The 19,930-nt window shown below is 43.9% G+C and overlaps 1 protein-coding gene across 1 annotated transcript; it reads right to left on the minus strand.

Annotated features, from left to right (window-relative positions):
• Positions 1-9,240: 9,240 nt before the first annotated feature.
• On the minus strand, positions 9,241-14,321 carry LOC124693707 (T-complex protein 1 subunit epsilon). Its single transcript, XM_047227137.1, has 9 exons — positions 14,073-14,321; positions 13,219-13,537; positions 12,215-12,563; positions 11,785-11,917; positions 11,650-11,702; positions 11,065-11,167; positions 10,539-10,705; positions 10,353-10,466; positions 9,241-9,655 (listed from the first exon to the last, which is right to left on the minus strand). The coding sequence occupies exons 1-9, from the start codon at positions 14,269-14,271 to the stop codon at positions 9,482-9,484; spliced, it is 1,611 nt and encodes a 536-aa protein (XP_047083093.1). The 5' UTR covers positions 14,272-14,321; the 3' UTR covers positions 9,241-9,481.
• Between the last annotated feature and the right edge of the window lie 5,609 nt (positions 14,322-19,930).

The following is a 19,930-nucleotide window of genomic DNA, read 5'->3' on the forward strand; positions in this document are numbered from 1 at the left end:
GTCAGGTGCTGGGTTTGGTACATCCACTCCACCAACCAGTTGAGCTAGGCTCACCTCCCTACTGGACTATTATCTGTAAACCAACTTATCTATCCCCAACCCCTCAACGGGGGTGAAATTGAAGTTCAAATTTAGGTGCAATTTTATACCATGTGACCTAACCTTATCAAGTTATCTAGATCCAAACTTGTGGCCTTCATTCTTCCCCCCGCAACCTACTTATCGTTCGGTAGCATGTGAGCATCACATGTGTTATATTGTGATCAAAATTCATACTAAAGGGAGGATAACTTCTGATGATCGGAGCGAGGCCTGTTGCCGGGTAGGCTTGGGCAATTTTAATATGCATGATGCAAAATTTGTTAGTACACATATTACTCCTCACTTCAAATTGCTAGCATTGCAATGTCCTAGTACTGATAGAGATATTGAGTACATGGCACGAGTTCCATATTCTAGTGTTGTTGGTTCATTGATATATGCCATGGTTTGTTCTCGCCATGATTTGTCATTTGTTATGAGTTTGGTTAGTCGATACATGGCTAATCCTGGTAAACAACATTGGAGAGTTGTTAAGTAGATTTTCAGGTACCTTCGTGGCACATTCAAAACTTGTTTGAAGCTTGGCAAGACCGGTGAGGGACTCGCTGGCTATGTGGATTCAGATTTTGCTGCCGACTTGAACAAGAGAAGATCCCTCACAGGTTATATGTTTAATGTTGGTGGATGTGTAGTGAGTTGGAAGGCAACGTTACAACCTATTGTTGCCCAATCCACAACCAAAGCAGAATATATGGCTATTGTTGAAGCTTGCAAAGAGTTTTTTTGGTTGAAAGGTTTGTATGCTGAGCTTTGTGGAGACGATACTTGAATTAACCTTTTTTGGACAATCAAAGTGCAATGTACGCAGTGGGATTTTCCCACTATTTAACCTTCAAAAAAGTGCAATATACCTTACTAAATTTCAAATGTTCCATGAGAGGACAATGCACATTGATGTCAAGTACCATTATGTTCGCGGCATTGTTGCTTAAGGTAAACTAAAGGTATACAAGATAAGTACTCATGATAATCCTGCTGATTTGATGACAAAGCCAGTTCATATTGCCAAGTTTGAGCTTTCCCAAGCTTGGTTGGTATAACTATTTAGCCCAAGTGGTTGGTTACGGCAGCAAGTGTTTCCTTTGTTGTTCATGAGATTGTTGAATTTCAAGCTACAAGAAGTAATTTGTCTCAAGGTGGAGTTTGTTATATTGTGACCCAAATTAGAAGGCTAATGACGGAGCGAAGCGCACGAGGCCCGTTGCCGGTAGGCTTAGGCGGAGAAAACACCTACGATGGCCCTACCGCTACCGCCCCGCCCACCATGATTCTCTCTTGGCCGACCTGGCCCTTACTCCCACCATCGCCGGCAACCACCTAACCCGACACGCCCGTGTCCCTCCTCTTCCATTGGCCAACTCCGGACTGCCTCCACCAAGGACGCTGGAGGTCGAGCTTGGTGTTTCTCAACTCCTCTGCTTCCCGGTGATGGCTGGCATGCGCTTAAACAGCGTTGCCAGCCTAAAAAACAGCACACCGTGACCCATGGCTGGACGCCTCCGCACGTTCATGACGTTTTCAGTGACCCCACGCGGGGTCGTCGGTATGTTCCAGGGGAGTTCATTTGTCCTCCATCACGCCTTAACCTCGACATCCTCCAATACCTCCTCATGGTTCGTTGGTGGGCAGCAGCGTTGCCAAGGAAGCCTAGATGCTAATGATACACGATTTTATTGTCGTTGCCAATGCTACGAAAACCATTCAGGGCTGCTACCACCCTCATCGACGGTGCTACCAAGAGAATTTGCCGGCACCACTAAGTACCTGTCACTGGTCGATACATGGTGAAGTTTTTTTTTTGCTAGTTTTGTGTTTTTGCACCACACACTTTGGGGATTTGCATCATAGGAATAAACTTTTTGCCACAACCATTCCGTGGATTTACATCATAGGACAAATGTTTTCCTATAATTGTTCTATGGTTTCTCTACAATAGCATACATTTTTTTTGCTATAATCGTTTTGTGGTTTTGCTAAGATAGTACAAAGTTGCTACGACGTCTCCGACGCGAGTCTTCGGCGAAGTCCAATCTGGTACAGTAGCACTTTTTTTCTCGAGCGATGTTTCCGATGAGTTTTTTTTTGCTACAATAGCACAATTTTTTTTTTGTATAAGGTCTTCAGCGAGTCGGTATTTTTTTGTTTTGCATTGTGGGTGAGACGTTTCTTTGCTACATAGAAGCAAAAAAAAATGTGTTTTTTTGCTATACTGGAACAAATGCCTGCTTTATAGGCAAAGTGGTCACGTGTCAGCACGGAAACTCGGGGGCTAGGAATCAAATCCCCGGAGACCCTCATTAGTGCCATTTTTGTTTCAAAGTAACCACAAAATGGATGTCAAGCAACTTCACAGAAAGGAACTTGCAAGTATAATTATAATTCCTCCTTCGGAGAACCTTGTGCCCCACTGAATTGAATCAGTGTCCGCCATCGTCCTCTGCCACTACTATGGCAATTCCAGAAAAAAGGCAAACCACCGACATACAAGATTTGGGAGAACGCCTTTGCATATTGATATCTTAGATACAGATTCTCAGATTTTAGTATTCTTCTTTTTCTCCGAGAGACCCTAGGTTTATCGAATCCATGCTAATGGTTTAAGATCAATACAAGCGAGACTTTGGATGTTTATTTATTCGTTGTTTCAATGAACCAAATGTTTTAACTGAATGTCGCATACCGTCATTGATCTTTGATGGACTGTCGAGTTCCGAAAGGCTCCACCAGTGAATTCCGACTGGACGACATGCGTCGAGTTTGCCGGAGAGGATAGTGTTTCAATCGCGTACAACCATGTTTTTTACGATCGTTTGGTTTCAGAGGGGGCGTTGCGAAGCTCTGCGGTCTGTTCCTATCATGGGATATGTGTTAGTTCCTCGTTGAAGTCAGGCACGGAGAATATCATGGAAGCCAAAAACTAAGGATTGACAATGGAGGTTTGAGTCTTGGTGGGTGTAGAGATTCTGGCTTGGTGATTTGTGATTTGGAGAAGAGGAATTAGCAAGTGGGGCAACAACACAAGAGGAATTTAGTGTTTAACTTGCAAGGTGAAATTACATTGTCTGATTAGTTGTGCTTAGCAATGACCTTTCTGAAGGCATTGTCTTATGATTGTGGACTTTCTCCATGTGAAAACCTATGGTCATTGATCAGGACGATAACGGCGCTTGTGCACTGTTTCCTTCTTGAAGATGTCGTTTTTGGAGTTGATGGGTTTCTAATTTGCAGTATGACTTTTCTTTTCTGTATTTCTTCTTTCTTTTTAGTTGTGTGCATCTGTTTGACCATTAGGGCAATACGCGCTGCAGAGACTGCCTGCATCTCTCGTTAGTTTTCAATGAGCCTTCAGGAGTTGGTTGCCAATTGGATCTTCCTTCATCAGGCGCAAAACTGTGTTTCTGACTTGGATACAACAACCGCTTCCTCTTTGCATCACAACTCTTTAGATTTTCCGCAGCAAAAGAGGTCAGGTAGTTCTGCAAGAAGCCCACTGATGCTGGAGGCTTTGCCATCTTCACATACTATATTGTTACGGTGATGCCATACACACCAGAACAAAAACAAAAGCTTATCGGTAGGTAGCGGCATGCCGAGAAAATAATACGACCACAGTGAGATTAAGAACCTAGCTAGTTTAGAAAAAACTAGTTGAATACCCGTGCGTTGCAACGGGATAACATAAAAAATATGGACACGGGGATGAAACAATTGTTCCAAATCCAAAAGGATGTGAAATGAATTTTTTTTAACAGGAATTGGGGCTTCGGATGATCCCGAAGGCTGCAGTAACTCATCACTGGTGGGTACAATATACATCCAGAACCCTGAAAGAAAGAAAATACAGCATGGCTCTGTAAAATTACACAAAAGACCCTAAAACAAGATAGAAAACCGCAATCACATCCTTCGTCCTCTCCACCGGAGTTGTGACTCCATTGTCGCCACCTTTACACCACGGAGGATGCACCACGATGCGGGAATCCGGCGAGGGACTCCATAGAGGAGGTTGTAAAACATCGACATGCTGGTGCCTAGAGGGGCCGCCTCTTTGGCCATGGATCATGGCAGCAAACATGGCCACCATGTAAATAACTCCAAGATGTAGCACGAGAAATCCCCGCCATCTGCTCGATGCACAGGGCGATGCGCCAAGCCGCTCCTTCCCCTCGCCACTGAGGCTGCCCAGAGGAAACTTCAAGACGCAGCAACATCACACCAGCAGATGCCCGAAGACAACATTATTGAAGGAGACAGCGGTGCTCCTTGACTCTGCATCTCCGACCACCGGAGCTTGTGAGAAACGAAGAATAACCCTACAACACACCAGATTTAGTCGTGGAGATCTGCTGCTCCCCTCACCTTGACTACTCTGTACATCAGAGGCGAGTGAGTCGGGTGACCCTGAACGACTCTCTAAGGATGGAGGAGACGACAGAGGAGGGGGCGGGTGAGAGAGATCCGTGCGACATTAGTATTCAAATTACATGACAACACGTGGTTTTATACATACATTGACAAATGCCAAATCTGGCTCCAACTTTTTTCTCTTAACTTTTTTTTATTTCTTCTCTGTTTTACTGGTCCAATGTTTCTATTTCTAGCATTTTCTAGAGCAGGACAAGTCAGAATATCTCCAAGAGCACTGCTAGACGTCGATTTCTGTACGATGCTTGTCCCATGCTAAAATCAACCAGTTTGTATTTTGACTGTTCCCTCATCTCACGCTGCAGATACGATCGGATCATGTCCAATGCTTACCGTTGCTAGGTCTTAATTAAGATAGAGACAGGCGCCCACAATTTTATTTTTCAATGTCAATCGTTTGGATGTCATTCGTGCAAAATTAAAACCATGGCACTATTTCTCGATTTCCCATTCTTCTCTTGCAATCGCAATAGCTAAGAGCATCTCCAGCCGTTGGAGCTTCCAGGCAGAAATCCGGCGCTATTTTGCGTCGGATTGGACGAAAGTTTGGCCTGGGAAGCGCCGAAGTTCCAGACGTCTCCTCGGTAGACACCCGGTGTTCGGCGTTTTTAAGAAAAAAAACGTCCCTGGAAACAACCACAATCTCAAATATGCAGCATAGTTCGGCGAATTTGACCATTTTTGCTAACATTTGGCTTATTTTTACAAATAAACGTTACAATTTAACAAAACAAGACAAGTTTTCAAACAAATCAAATGGAAACTAATTGGTGTGGCCTCGAAGCGTCCATATGTGCTCCACCAGATCATCCTGTAGCTATTGGTGCATTGTGGAGTCTTGAATCTCCTGACGCATAGCGATGAACGCAGCCCAAGATGTCGGCACCTGGTGGTTAGGTTGTGCAAGAGGACTCTCTCTGTCATATGGTGCAGCTTGCTCGCTCAGAGGAACCGGATACTTCTGCTCATTCTCGATAATCATGTTGTGTAAGCAGACACAACAGTTCATCACCTCCCACATCTGATCTTTAGATCAAGTCAAAGCGGGAAACCGGACTACAGCAAATCTCTGCTGGAGGACACCAAATGCACGCTCGACGTCCTTTCGGCAACCTTCTTGTTCCTTGACAAACTGCTGCTCCTTCGGGAGGGCGGGGCTTGAGATAGTCTTCACAAATGTTGTATTGCCGGTCATTGATCACAAAGTTAACCAGGGGAGCATGACCCTCAACAAGCTTGGAGAATATTAGCGAGCACTGCAAGACGTTGATGTCGTTGTTGGATCCCGGCATACCAAAGGAGTGCCAAATCCATAGATCATAGGTAGCCACTGCCTCAAATATCATAATGCAGCCTTTTTTGTGACTCTTGTACATTTCCTGCCAGGCAGACGGACAGTTCTTCCATTTCCAATGCATGCAGTCAATGCTTCCAAGCATCCCTAAAAATCCTCGAGCTTCATTGACAGCGAGGATCTTAGCAGTGTCTTCGACAGTGGGTGATCTCAAGTAGATGTCCCCAAACACTGCTATCACCGACCTGCAGAACCGGTAGAAACAATCAAGGGTAGTGGACTCCGTCATCCGAAGATAGTCATCGGTAGAATCACCAGGAGCTCCATATGCCAGCATCCGCATAGCCACCGTGCACTTTTGGAGGGCGGAGAACCCTGCCATGCCTACTCTCAAAGCGCATACACAATTTTCAGGAAGAGCTTCTGGCTCATCCTGAAACGACGCCTAAAAACAGCCTCACCATGCAATGGATCGTCGGCTTAGTAGTCGGCGTAGAGCATGTTCTAAGGACGGCTGGCGTGCTGGTTCATTCTATTCTCGACACCTCCAACAAGATCTCTCTGTCTGTCCCACCACCAGGACGCTACTACTGCCACGCTTCATCTTGCCACCCGCACCTCCACCATACCAACTGCCGCTGGCCGAGTCAGCCTGCCGCTCCGCCTCCCTCTTATCCGACCTCGCTAGGTCGTCCTGCACGCTTCCTCGCGAACCCCAGCTGGGACACGACGGCCTCTAATGCTACCAATCCACGACGGCGCGAAAATCAGGAAAAAAAACATTTTGGAATATTTCTTTGGGCCTGGCCCGCTTGGCCAGTTATTAATAATAAAAGAGTATTGGAATTTTTTTATTTGATCTTCTTCTCTTTGAACTATTTAATCTTCTTTTTGTCTGAAAAGGTCAACTTTTTGTAGGTACCGATGAAAACAAAGTTCAAAACTTGCCGTTTTTAGCTAGGTGATGTGTTTTGGCAATTGTGTCACAAAATTATAATTTTGTCGATCTATTAATAACCATCAACAGCTGTACAAAGAGGTCATTGGGCCACCAAGTAATATTAATCTTAAATTTATACATCATATCTTATTTCATCTTCTCAATTATATTACCAATATCTTATCTTTTTAGGAATGCTATATCACAATGTCCCCCAGCTGTTACCTCCCGAGTTTCCCAATTAAATGATGCTAAGAATCATAGCTAACAAATCAAGAGTTGTAATTGGAAATACGGTAGGACAAGGGGAAAATAGTAGAGGGAATCTAGGACACAAGAAAAGCCGGCTGGCCGGAGGGACGGAGGACATCTTTGCAATCTGCAGGGACCGAGGCAGTTCGAGCTGTGAATCCATGCCGCTGAGCTGCACAACGCGTGTGGCCGGACGAGATGAATTAGTCTCCAGCAGATCGCGGCCATCACCCTGCGCGGCAACGGAGAAACATTCATCGACTCTTGTCGCGGCAACCGGTTGCTGCCGTTCGACTTGTCAGGCCGACCGGCTTCCTCCGATTCCCTAGGCGGGCCGTGATGCGCTAGAGGATGACCTGGGCGTGGTAGCGCAGGCAAAATTCGGGCGGTGCACGGCGTGGTGCTGGCGCGAGGGGGGCGGCGGCGACACTACAAAAGGTAATGTAATCGGACGGGGCATTTTTATTCGTGAGGATTTTAGACAGTAGAGTTCGATTTCTATTCTGTTTGGAATGGACTGGGCTGTTTGTTTCCTTGGTGGACTGGGCTAGGCTATTCGATCGACTGGGCTAGGCTGTTTGATCTGGGCATCACGTATCGATCACGAGAGGTGTGCGACGTACATGCACGAACAAAGGATCCCAATTTAATACGGAGTAGTAAAGATATTTATAATTCTGTAAAAGTGAATTGCTCACAAGTTAGGCTTATTACTGTACACGGTAAAGTTATATTTTACTGTTGTTATCAAACACACAAAACACTTGGGAAGACTTTGCACTTTCAATATTCCCTTTTTTGGTGTTTGACGACAACACAAGAATTTACAATATAGCACGAGATATTATGATAAAAACAAGGTTTGCAAAATATAGACGAACTCGCCCTAGATTTTACAAACCAATAGCATATGCAACGCAAAGATATATAGCATGTGCAATACTTGAGGCAACACAAATAGATACATGGAGTTTGGATTAAAGAGTCATACATTTGCCTTGAGAAAACCAAACTAAAACTCATGCCTCAAATGAGATCGTGTAGCCAATAGATATGAATACCGAAATCCCAAATTTAGGCACACCATACTTAAGTAGTTATTACAAACAGGGAGTCCACGAATCGAATAAAGTTCAACCACGAATAGAGACAAAGCTTATCATGACTAGCGATAAAAATGATGCCAAGGCCATAAAAACAAAACAAAAACAAAAAAGCACCAAGGCCCTTGGCATCAACCCATGCTCATTCCCGCATGTAATAATCAACTTCTCCCCCTTTGGTAGGAAAAACCAAAAAGGGAGAAGGAGCATGCTAACGTTCCAAGAGATCACTCCTCGTCATCTTTCTTGTCCTCGCCCTCATCCTCGTCTTTGTTTTCATCCTCCTCGCCATCATCCTCAACTTCGTTTTCATCATCACCTCGTGCACTGGTGCTTTGGTTGGGAGGAGAGCCAGACCATGGATCATGAGCTTCGGGAATGGAGTCTTCGGAGCTAGACTGCCAGGAGATCCAATCCTCACGGGGAGTGATGACATTCTCGGAACCATCGGATACTTGAAGTCAATGTGTGTCACCATTGCCTTTTGGCGTTAGCGGATCTTCTTGTTTTGCTCATGCCGAGGTATAACCCACGCGGTGGTACATGTCAAACTTCCGCGCCCCAAAGGTGGACCAGTTGTGGAGTCGAGGGAATATGTCTAATCTTCGCGCATATCTGGTAGCAGGATCTCGTAGAGACACCCGGACACGACGGGAGTTGAGGTACCAACCGCCGCCCAGCAGGCCCGCATCCAGCCAAGGGACCGGTCGGTTCTCCTCGAACAGTCGGTGCACGAGCTCCACAATCTTACCGGCAGTTGCGCATTACCTTCTAGGTGGTGTTGAGGGAGGAGTGATCATCTAGGTCCTCACGCCAGGAAGAGGGTCTTGGGCACAAGGACAAACTTTGCGAATGAGGACAGAGGTACAGCAGGGGGATGTTCTTCTGCAGAAAAGCAAGATGACAGCAGCGGACAGAGAGGTACAGCATGGAAGGACGAACAAGGAGTTAAGGACATGATTTTGATTTCAGATTCGAAGGACCACAATGGAGAACTGGATTTATGAAGGGTTTTCTGTAAATGTGCATTCCTTCTAAACGGCAAACAACTTTGTTGGGAACATAGGCTCAATCACGTCAACTGAGGTACTTTAGGCAAGTAAATAACAAAATGGAACACTTACTTCAAAGCAGACAATAATGGTCCAAACTATAGAATTAAGCATCTGAATAATACAACAAAGGACTAGACTGGTATCAACGGGATTTGCGCTGTTGTATCCAGAAAGCGTGTCACAAAACAAGATAGCTCATCAAACAAAACAAGCAACCACTCCATGTCAGCAAATCCAAATCAACCCCTAGAAAATTGCTGCCTACAGGAGCCCATCACCTAGCACAGTCGATTTCCGTTGTTCCCAGGCATCAGCAATATTCAGAGGGCGTGATAACATCATCGATCTTGAGAATCATCTTGACAACCTGCGTTGCCAGCAAGATCTGCTGCTGCTTGCCGATAAGAGTTTCGAAAACATTCTGCTCTTTCATGTCATTGGTACCCACATCATTGCAATCAATGCCACAGCGGGAATTGTTCTCCTAGAAATATATGCAAAATGAAATGTTACCTCAATTCGTAAGAAAAGACAACATTTAAATCAAAAGCCCAGAAAACCACTGGTCTGGCAATGACCGGTCAAGGAACCAGTGGTACAATATTTATTCCCACCGGTACACCACCCCTCTCACCCCTTATACTAAGAACCTCGTCTATGCTGAAATACTACTGATTTAACTTACCAAAAATCTTAATGCAAGGCTAAACCAGAACCACCTACACAGGATTTGGGTGGGTTCGGGTTTCTGGAACCGTCACACAAAAACTACATGCTGTGATTCAAAGCGCGGGCAGCACTTGCTAGGTACCAGATGGGGAAGGACTATACAAGCGCAGGCACATCAAAAAGTAACTTACAAACCTCAATTCTATCACAAGTTCAAAAAAAAAAACTGACTAATAAATAGTACTGCCTCCGTTTGGAAATAAGTGTCGCAGATTTGTCATGATTCGCATGTATCTAGACACGCTTCAGTGAGTAGGTACATGTGATTCTAGACAAATCTGCGACACTTATTTCCGAAAGGAGGAAATATTACTGTTTTAGGGGGGTGCAGCAACTTTCTAATGCAATTGGCACCGGCAAGTAATGTGAGATGAAAATCTCACAAGAACAACAGTAAACAGGCTGACAACTGATACTATAGAATGATGGCTGAAGCAACAGAGAAAACATACCTTCACATGTTGAGATTTAACCACGGTTAGAGTGTCGATAGGTGGCAAACCACTGTTTTCAGCTAAAGCCAGTGGAATAGCATCTAAAGCATCAGCAAATGCCCTGATTGCATACTGAAAGAAGCACAATCAGAAAAAAAAATATAGCCTTCTTTTGTAGCGACCAGTTCCAAAACCAGCAATTACCTGCTCAACTCCAGGATGCCGATCTGCAGCAGCTTCAACAGCAATCGAGCAAGATATCTCTGCTGAACCACCACCATACACAATTGAGTTGTTGATGATCAGATTCCTTGCAACACAAAGAGCATCATGAATACTTCGCTTGGTCTCCTCAATCATCATTTTGTTGCCTGCTCATTACCAGAACTCCAATCAGAATATGTACTTATCCTTTAGCTTAGATAATGAATGAAATGCATAGTAATTAAAATTCAAATGCAGTAGCCAAGCTTCACAGTTCTAAGACAACATATTTTGAGGTCATTTGAGCTTTTAATACTTTATTAAAAGCCTGCTAGAGGTAAAATATTAATTAACTAAGAATACTACCAGTACCGCTATACAACAATATCTAATCAATAAAGTACGAACTGCGAAGTGCCTCCACATCAGATTCACCATTAGTGGGATAGTATTTCTATGGCTCAACAAAGCATTGAGCAAATAGGTGTCAATAAGAGAGAAAAAATGCATATACATCAGTACATACCACCGCGGATGAAAATAGTTACAGCTTTGGAATTGGCACACTTCTCAATGTAAAGCATCCTATCTTTTGTTGTTCCAAATGACTTCTCTCTGACTAATCCAGCCTGTTTAAGCAACCAAAACAAACATATATAAACCATGTGCTTTTTAAAGTAAATTAAGGCCATTCAAAGTTCAGAGACTGCATTCTCTTCCTCTAATTCAAATGGTGTTGCAAGACAATATGACTAAACCAACCAAACTCAGCTACCAAGAACAGCATCAGGATTGAATTAGAGTTGGAAAATAAGGATCCAGCAATAGTCGCTCATAGAAACAAACTCACACGCTACATTCATTCTCTGGTTTTGATCAATCTGCTTACTTTAAGAAAACCAAACAAGCATATGCAAACAACAAACAATGCACAAAATAAAGGGAGACCTCACAACAAACACATGCTAGGGGCTGCTTGGAATGGATGTAAAGTTAGTGCTCACTGGCATTTAGCTAAAAGTTGAACTGCACAACAGTGTACACACTAATATTACATGCATTTCCGAGCAGGGCCTTATCTGAAAAAATATATACGAAGGTCAGTTTATACCTTCCCAAGCTTTTCAGTGCTCAACTCTTGGAATCTCGGAACAATCCTCCCACCTGCAGCCAGTTCCTAAATGTTATGTACTGCCTTACAAAATGATTCAGAATCACATGAAGAGACAAAGTTATGAATAAGTACCTGTAGCAATGGCAATTAACTCTAATTCAACACCACCAACCCATCTGACAGCCGGCAAATCTCTTTGCATTAGTAGATGATTGGCTTCATCATCAAAACCCCATTGACAAATAACTAGTGTTGCACCAACATCCTAAAAGGATATGCATATTTACGCAATTATTTTCCGAGCAAACAATAAATTGAACATAAATAACATGGACTTAAGTAAAAAAAAGAACAGATTAAACACCATAATACAAATGTTAATAATAGGATGTAGGAATTTTTTTCACAGCCTAAGTTCAATTAACTCAAAAAAAAATTTGTTAAAAGAACTCACATCAGAATCAATACAATAAATCAGTGGCCATGAAACGTTACAAGCCGAAGCATCCAAAAACTAGCTAAGACATAATACATAAACACTTTGTCCATTATAGACTTTTACCTTGCATTTCTGAACCATGTCATCGAAGTATTTCTGCTCTTGCCCACGCAGTGTCTGGAATTTCTCTACAGTGTCAATGTCAACCTTATGCTTGGTCTTAGGCTTCGGGGGCTCAAATGGGCAAGTAAGAATGGCAATGTGAGCATCCTCGATTCTCTTCGGCATTTGGGGGTGGCTCATATCTTTGTCAACAATGATTCCCTGAACTAGCTCAGTATCTTCTAGCTTCCCACCAACCTTACCTTCTACTTTAATCAAGTCCAAATTTACATCCTTCCTTTCCAAATCAGCAACTGCAAGGACTGCTTTGACAGCAATCTCAGCAAGCGCCCGCTTACAACGGCTAACACTGTGGAAAGAGAATAATGAGTAACATCACAAACATTTCAAACATAAAGAAATACTCCATCTATTACACATTTGCACTATCTATCATCAGCCCGCCATGCATACAGACTAAGTGACCATCACTAATTATGAGAACGAGTTAACAAAACATGAGTCCAATGCTCTGTGACAGCCACTTAACATTTACCAAGACATTAAAACAAGGCAAGGGAGTGGAAGCATGGCATCTGCATTTTTTTACTTCCTCAATAGAGGTTATTTTGAAATAGCTTTCACCTGTGGTCAAGGACCATTATAATGAAAAGGAAGGAGCACTTCCAAGGTTGTGGCAAAAAAATTCAAGCAAGCAAGTTCCATGCTAGAAGTAGAACTGTGGAGTTGATATTATGGTACATAACAAGTTGATATTATTGTACATAATGAGTTGATGTTATGCTAGACACTAACATCATTAATTAAGCATGAGGTCAGATTATCATTATCTATATGCATTAATGAACTAATTCCATAATGTCAGAATGTGCTAAAGGAAAATAGTAACCACTCTACATGTCTTTTTCCCACGAAAAAAAGATAACAACTCTGTCAAATATGTTCCCCTGACAGGTACCATATTAAAGAAGCTAACTGATTAAGCATGATGTCTAATAACTCACATCTTTGAGGACAAAGTTGTCATGCAGGTCTGCACCAAAGGCTCAATGTCTGTAGCACTGAACTCATATTTGGTGGAGATGCTTTCAAGGTGGTCAACAGCTATCCTCGATGCCATCTCATAACCTTCAGCGACCCTTATTGGGTGAATACCACGTTCAAGCAGCTTCTCAGCCTGCTCCAGGAGCGAGCCAGCCATGACGACCACCCCGGTGGTACCATCACCGATGTCGTAGTCTTGACTGCGTGACAGCTCCACCATCAGCTTCGCGATCTGGTTGTCGACATCCATTAGCTCGAGGATGGTGGCCCCATCGTTAGCTGACAAATCCATGAGGAAAGATGGTCAGTTAACAAAACAAGAGAGAAATAAGTAACCCGTGTAAGCACAATAATTAAGTGCTAAAAACACAAAACCAGATATCCAGATCCACATAGATGGGGTCACCTCGCCTCACTTCAGGATGAGCTTTGCAGCAGCAAAATTCACACTACACTCGTACCTACTACTAGATAGCTACAGAAATGACAACAGGTCATTTCCACCGTACACATTTTTCCAATCTGACCATAACGGGATCACGAAACTATTATACGAAACGCATCAGCTAATTCCCCAGGGAAGGGACGCCATACAAAAGCACGAAAGGAAAGCGCATCCCACAAACATCTAGATCTCATGACCATAAACACACTGTAATAACACCTAAGAAAACCGTGATCCTCAACGCACCACCCTGCCACCACCGCCAAAGGTCCAACGGCAGGCGAGAACTTCCCAGATCTCGCATCACAAGGCGGCCAGAAACACCAGACCTAGAACTAGGAGAAAAAGTAGGGGGAGCGGGGGTATTACTGATGGTGACGTCGCCGTCGGGTGACTGGAGCATCTTGTCCATGCCCTTGGGCCCGAGGGAGGTGCGGAGGATGCGCGCGACGGACTTGCCGGCGGCGATGTTGGCCTTCTGCGCGTCGAGGCCCTGCAGGCGCGACTTCTTCTCCTGCTCCCTGAGGATGATGAAGGGCCGGCCGTACTCGTCGAAGGCGAGCGCCATGGCCGCCGGACCGGAGCGCCCCCCGGGGGAAGGAGCCTCTGGACGGGCGGATCGCGCGCGCGGGGAGTGAGGCGGCGCTGCGGGTCTGGAGGCGAGGGTTTGTGGTGCTTTCTTCTTCCTCCTCGCTCCCACTGGCGGCTTCAATCAAAACCCTCGCGGGAGTGCGGGCCGGGATTGGTACGTGGGCTTGGCCCGGTTGGTCCGCAGTGTCTAGGGTTTCGGTTAGGCCTAACTTTTGGCCCACCTTGATCGAAAGCCTGCACTGGCCCATTGATAAGCCACTATCCCGGCCTATTGTAGCGATGGATTCATGGTGTAGCTCTCCACTCCTGCTTTCCCATTTTATGAGTTGTGGATACTGCTAGAATCTCTTCCTCGTGATCAGCTAGTCACAACAGTCATCACATTATGGGCGGTACGGTCAGCGAGACGTAAAGCTATCCACGAAGAGATTTTTAAAAGTCCGTTTGCCGCCTTCAAATTCATTGGAAAATTCAAGGAGGAATTGAACTTGATTTCTGTACCGCAAAGAACTACTGTTGCTGCTAATGCTAGTCGACTAGTGGTTCCAAACTAGATGCATCAGTGAGCAGAACGGAGAATAGGGGTGGTGTAGCAGCTATCTGTTGCTCCCCGAATGGTGAATATCTAGGATCTTCGATCTTGGCGTGTCATGATATCTCGGATCCTGCAACTTTGGAAGCAGTTGCATGTAGGGAAGCACTATCTCTGGCTGCTGATCCATGTATAACCAAAAGTGTGATAGCTACTGATTGTTTGGAAGTGATCAATTCTTTGAAGAATAGGAGCTTACCGAGATATGTTTCACTTTTGAGAGAAATAAATATGCCTAGATGAAATTTTATAGATATTAGTTTTATACATGAACGGATAAATTCTAATATTCATGCTTATGATTTAGCTAAGAGCTCTCTAGATTTATCACATGGGCGCCGGGTGTGGCTGCTACAATCTCCAGACATTATGATTGTACCTATGTTTATTGAGAAATAAAGAGAGTTTTACCCCTCAAAAAATGAGATGTTGTTTGGTAGCACATGTATTAGACAACATGAGATGTTGTTTGGTAGCACTTGTATGAGATGAGATTGTGAGGATACCACCACAATTCATTTTAGCAAAAAATTAATATTTGAACAAAGTTGAGACTATATCTAAATATAAAATACACACTTTACAAAATACACAATAATTCAATTAGGGCAAGTTTTACAAACATGCCAACTTTTTACAAAAAGGTCAATGAAAAAAAAAGCAATCGGCTCCGTTCATGAGGAGACCCTGCCGGTGGAGACCTTGTCGGCGCTTTAGCCACGACGGGAGGGTGGCCTGGCGGCGGCTCAAGTTGGCCTTGGTGGCGGCGGTGCGGTTTTCGGGGCATGGCGGCGTGGTTGTCGGAGAGTAGTGGGGGCGCTCTAGCCACGGCGGGATGGCTAGAGGACGACACGAGTCGTCACTGGCGGCGGCGTGACTCGTCCCTGTTGTCGGCGCGGTCTTTGGGGCCTGGGGGCGCGGTGCTCGGAGCCTGGCGGCGTGATGATCGGGACTGAGAGGGAGGGAGGCGGCCATGTCTTTGGGGTGAAAAAAGAATGACGAGACAGAAGTCGTGTGGCTGAGGGTTTGGGGTGCGCGAGCTAGCTGGGGAAGGGCGTGTGGGGATTTTTGCGGGATGAGCTCGCCCAGGCTGGGTGTGAAGCTCTGGGTTGTGAAGCTCGATTTGAGCTTCACAACGGGCTGGCCGAGGAGCCTTTTCGGTATGAAGTGGGCATAGCTAAGATGAGTTGACCCGGGCGAACAAACACATGTTTCTCTCGAAATTTCTGTTGAGATGGGAATTTCTGAGTTGCCCCAGTCTGCCAAACACACCCTATATAGCTTCACAAGGATATGAGTTCTCTGTTTGCAAGATTCATGTTCATCATTCCCAAAACATGCCATCTTCCCTTTATATGCAATGTCTTAGCATTTTCCCTTTTATAATTAGGGTTTGACTAACTTTTTAATTGACTGACGATAACTTAGTTCTGAGATGATGTGAACGGATCTTAGTTGTAATCACCATTAGCAAGAATCACAAAGCAAATCTAATGGCCAGGAGGCATTTTTTCTAGTTACAATTTAACTTGCAACTAAAAATATCGGTTGCATTGCAACTCATCGTATCACAAAGCAAATTTAACGGTTCGAATGCATTTTTCTAGTTGCAACCCAACTTGCAACTCAAGTGGGCGAACCACTATGTGAATCTGGTGGTGTAGGACTTGACCAATAACTAGCTGATAACTACCAAAACCATTGTAATTAAGTTTTTTTAGGAACCCAATACATATACATACGCTCACAAATACGTAAATATACCCATTCTTAAGAATGCACACATACAAGAACATACACGTACTCCTTACCTCTATGAGTATAAACATAATATTTGGGAGTCGGCGGTTCTTCAAATTGATGAAGTCACCACATACTACTCGCTATCGACAGGAATATCTTCTCCAACTAAAATGTATTTCACATTTAAGAAACATCAAAACGTCAAACCTAGAGTTTGCTTCCTGATAGTATATGTACCATGTCCTCCTAACCATTCAATACAGGCCGGTTCTTCTTTATAATCGAGTATTCAAGTATCTCCCATGGATAAAGTTCTCCAATTGACAGAGAGAACACCGTAAATATCAATTAGTGAGCAACTGAGTCGATACAACTAAAAAAAATTGCTTACTTATCCCATGATATGGGGCAAAATTTAGGAATGCGTCATGCTGCAGCATGAACAATCGGGGAGCACAAATATATGCAACTTGGAGGTCCTAATAACTCAGTCAACCGCTAGACTAATAAGTAGTCTCTCTTAGCTGGCCCTATGAAATCTGAAGAAGTTAAAGCACGGAAATATTCGAGAACAACAGGGAGTTAAGTGAAGTCAAGATGATTCATACTTAAATCCATTATTATTATATTCGTAAAAAGAATAAACTTAAATTTATTACCACGTTCCTTACGAACAGTGTTGCAAGATACCCAATATACAGTTTTACATCCATTATCTTTACTGACCCAGACGCACTGACTGCTGTCAAAAATGTCGGAGGTAGGAAGAGGCCACCTGCACATTGTTGAATTTGACTCAGGAACAGAGGCCGTGACCATAAATGTCCTCTGCGCACGACCAGAAGAGGGCCAAAAAAGGATTTCTGTCACTGACACTGTAAGTAATTTCCATCAAAATCTCTATCTTGACACTACATTTTGTCTCTATGTCTATCCCTTGCAGTGAATTTTATTTGTCACGGACGGCAACCATTGGTGCGTAGGGCCAGAAGAAAAGAAAAATAAGTACAGTACTGATAGCTTAGCCAGCTTGATGTCAATCAGAGTTTGTTCCACTTGTGTCTGTGAGTTCATTGAATATTTGAGTGTTCCAGCGCCGGCGTAGTCGGTATCCTAATGGTGGCCGGCTGTCTGGAGTCTGGACGCGGTTAAGTTGGATTTTTCGTTCGTTTCCCTAGTGTAGACTGTAGAACGGTCGACCTGGTAGCTGGGCGATCCATAGATTTTCTGGCGTTGGAGAAAGAGCATACCCGGTGCACAAGACCCAGGTTGTCCTAAATATAATTGCTAAAGAGTTCTAGAAATATACAAGGTTTGAGTAGCAACATAGATTTATCTAAAATTTCTGATCCGCGTTCAAAACAAAAACAAGAAGTAAAGTAAGAAATTTAGTGCTACAAAACAAAATGGGCTAATGTAAGGCCCAAACTGCTATATGTTATTCACACTCTGAATTGTCTTATTTTTTCTCAAGGTATGTATTCATATTGAATTTGGAACTTTGTATGTATGTATGTTTCTAGCTTGTAAGTTCGCAAGCGAGATCCCGCAAAAGCCCGCACATAACCATATCAGAAGGCAACCTCATGTTAAGAGAGAAATCACACCGAGTTCACTTACGCCCTTCGACAAAGCTTGGTTTGTGGGTTGCCTTCTTGCATCCCTACTTGTAACAAAATTTAGTATATCTTTGAAACTTGAAAAAAGAGGTAAGAAGATTGTGTGCACCGGGTGCACCACAAATCCCCGTGAAAAAGGTTGAAGGCTATAAAAAGATAAATGGGAAACATAGAAATGATGTCCACATTAACTCGGGTTGTGAGCACATACATATATAGAACCGTGAAATTGTTCTCCAGTGTATTTGAAAAGGAGGGGCACAATATTGTTATGTAAAAAGGATGGTGGGTCGGGAATGAGAGGGGTGGCGACAACATGTTCCATTCCCGGGGATGCATTGTCACCATCCCATCGAATCAACATAGGGTTGTGCGGGACAATCTCCCCTAGCAGCTGACTTCACCACGACACGCTAGATCGTCTCTCATGTGTTGCGTCCAACATGTGCAAACACGTAGCATGCTCCTCGACAAACTGATGACCATGCAATCATGTCGATCTCGCGACACACAACGGAGCTCGACCAAGCATTGTTGGAGGAGAGCTCCTATATTATTGCATAAAGAAGAAGAGAATTGATCTAGCCTAGAAGAAATCGAGCAAGACCGTAAACTCCACATCCACGACGCTTAACTAGGCTAGGTTTCGGGAGTCACTGTGCAAAGCAAACACGCATTGCACTTGTTGATCCCAGTGAATAAGCAAGAACCCAAAGGGAAAGAGTATGGGCCTCGTCGAACACAAGAAGAATGATGAAGCACACCACCAAGTCCCTGCTGCATGTATGTTGACCACACTTGGAGCCGACTACATCTCACTAAAATTAGCAAAGACATGTATCTACTATGATGCCTACAATGAGGAAACAATGTCAAATACACCTCTTATCCCCATCCATCTAGCTAACAACGACAATATCGTTTCACCCAATGCTATTCCTACTCACATTCGGCATGGGCGCCGCCCACCTCGTGCGTGGAGTTGAGGCTGCTGCCAACTCGCAGCGCTCGGCAATCAAACCACCATTGTCGCTAACGACACCACATAACCTTTGCCTATGGCGCTCACCGAAAGAGGGTTAGGGGAAGAGAGCTAATGAGCATCAGGATTGGACGTCACTTGAGCCGCCTAGGGTAAGGGATGCAGGGATCGTGAGTGGTTACTGAGAGAAGACTCATAGAAAAAGGAAAACGAAAAGTACAATCGGTAAAAATTTACCAAATCGAGCAAGTGAACATGAATACCATAGGTACAATCTCAGAGCATGACATGCTTTGGCAGAGACATTTATATCATTCAAGGATGGCATTTTGGCTCCCAAGAGCATATGCTCTCAAATGAATAGTATATTAAAAAAATGTTTAAGATTTAAAAAGTGAATCATATGGCATTGCACATGTTTGCCTCTTTTACATGTCTAGGAAGTATCATGAACGAGACATTGTTTGTACATAGACAAGAATAAGTAAGAAGCAGTGCAATAAAAGGTGAGTTTGAGGCACTAGGTTTGGTTTATTTTTATTTACACATGCCGTACGGAAACTTTTTCTCCTAAAAGTTTATGTGCAATAGTGTAAGGATATGATTGGCACGATCTTCGTGTTCAAAATTCTTCAAGAAAAGGCATTTGGAATGACTATTTTCTTCGGCTCCATTGCGAATTTCGAATCGTTCAACCTTA

Source organism: Lolium rigidum, chromosome 1, assembly GCF_022539505.1.
Source record: "Lolium rigidum isolate FL_2022 chromosome 1, APGP_CSIRO_Lrig_0.1, whole genome shotgun sequence".
Lineage (NCBI taxonomy): Eukaryota > Viridiplantae > Streptophyta > Magnoliopsida > Poales > Poaceae > Lolium > Lolium rigidum.

Excerpts from the sequence above, each read along its gene's own strand:
- LOC124693707 (XM_047227137.1), bottom strand. The coding sequence starts at position 14,271 with ATGGCGCTCGCCTTCGACGAGTACGGCCGGCCCTTCATCATCCTCAGG. Across the intron at positions 10,706-11,064 it reads AACTATTTTCATCCGCGGTG|GCAACAAAATGATGATTGAG; the intron begins GTATGTACTGAT and ends GGTAATGAGCAG. Across the intron at positions 9,656-10,352 it reads TTAAATCTCAACATGTGAAG|GAGAACAATTCCCGCTGTGG; the intron begins GTATGTTTTCTC and ends ATATATTTCTAG.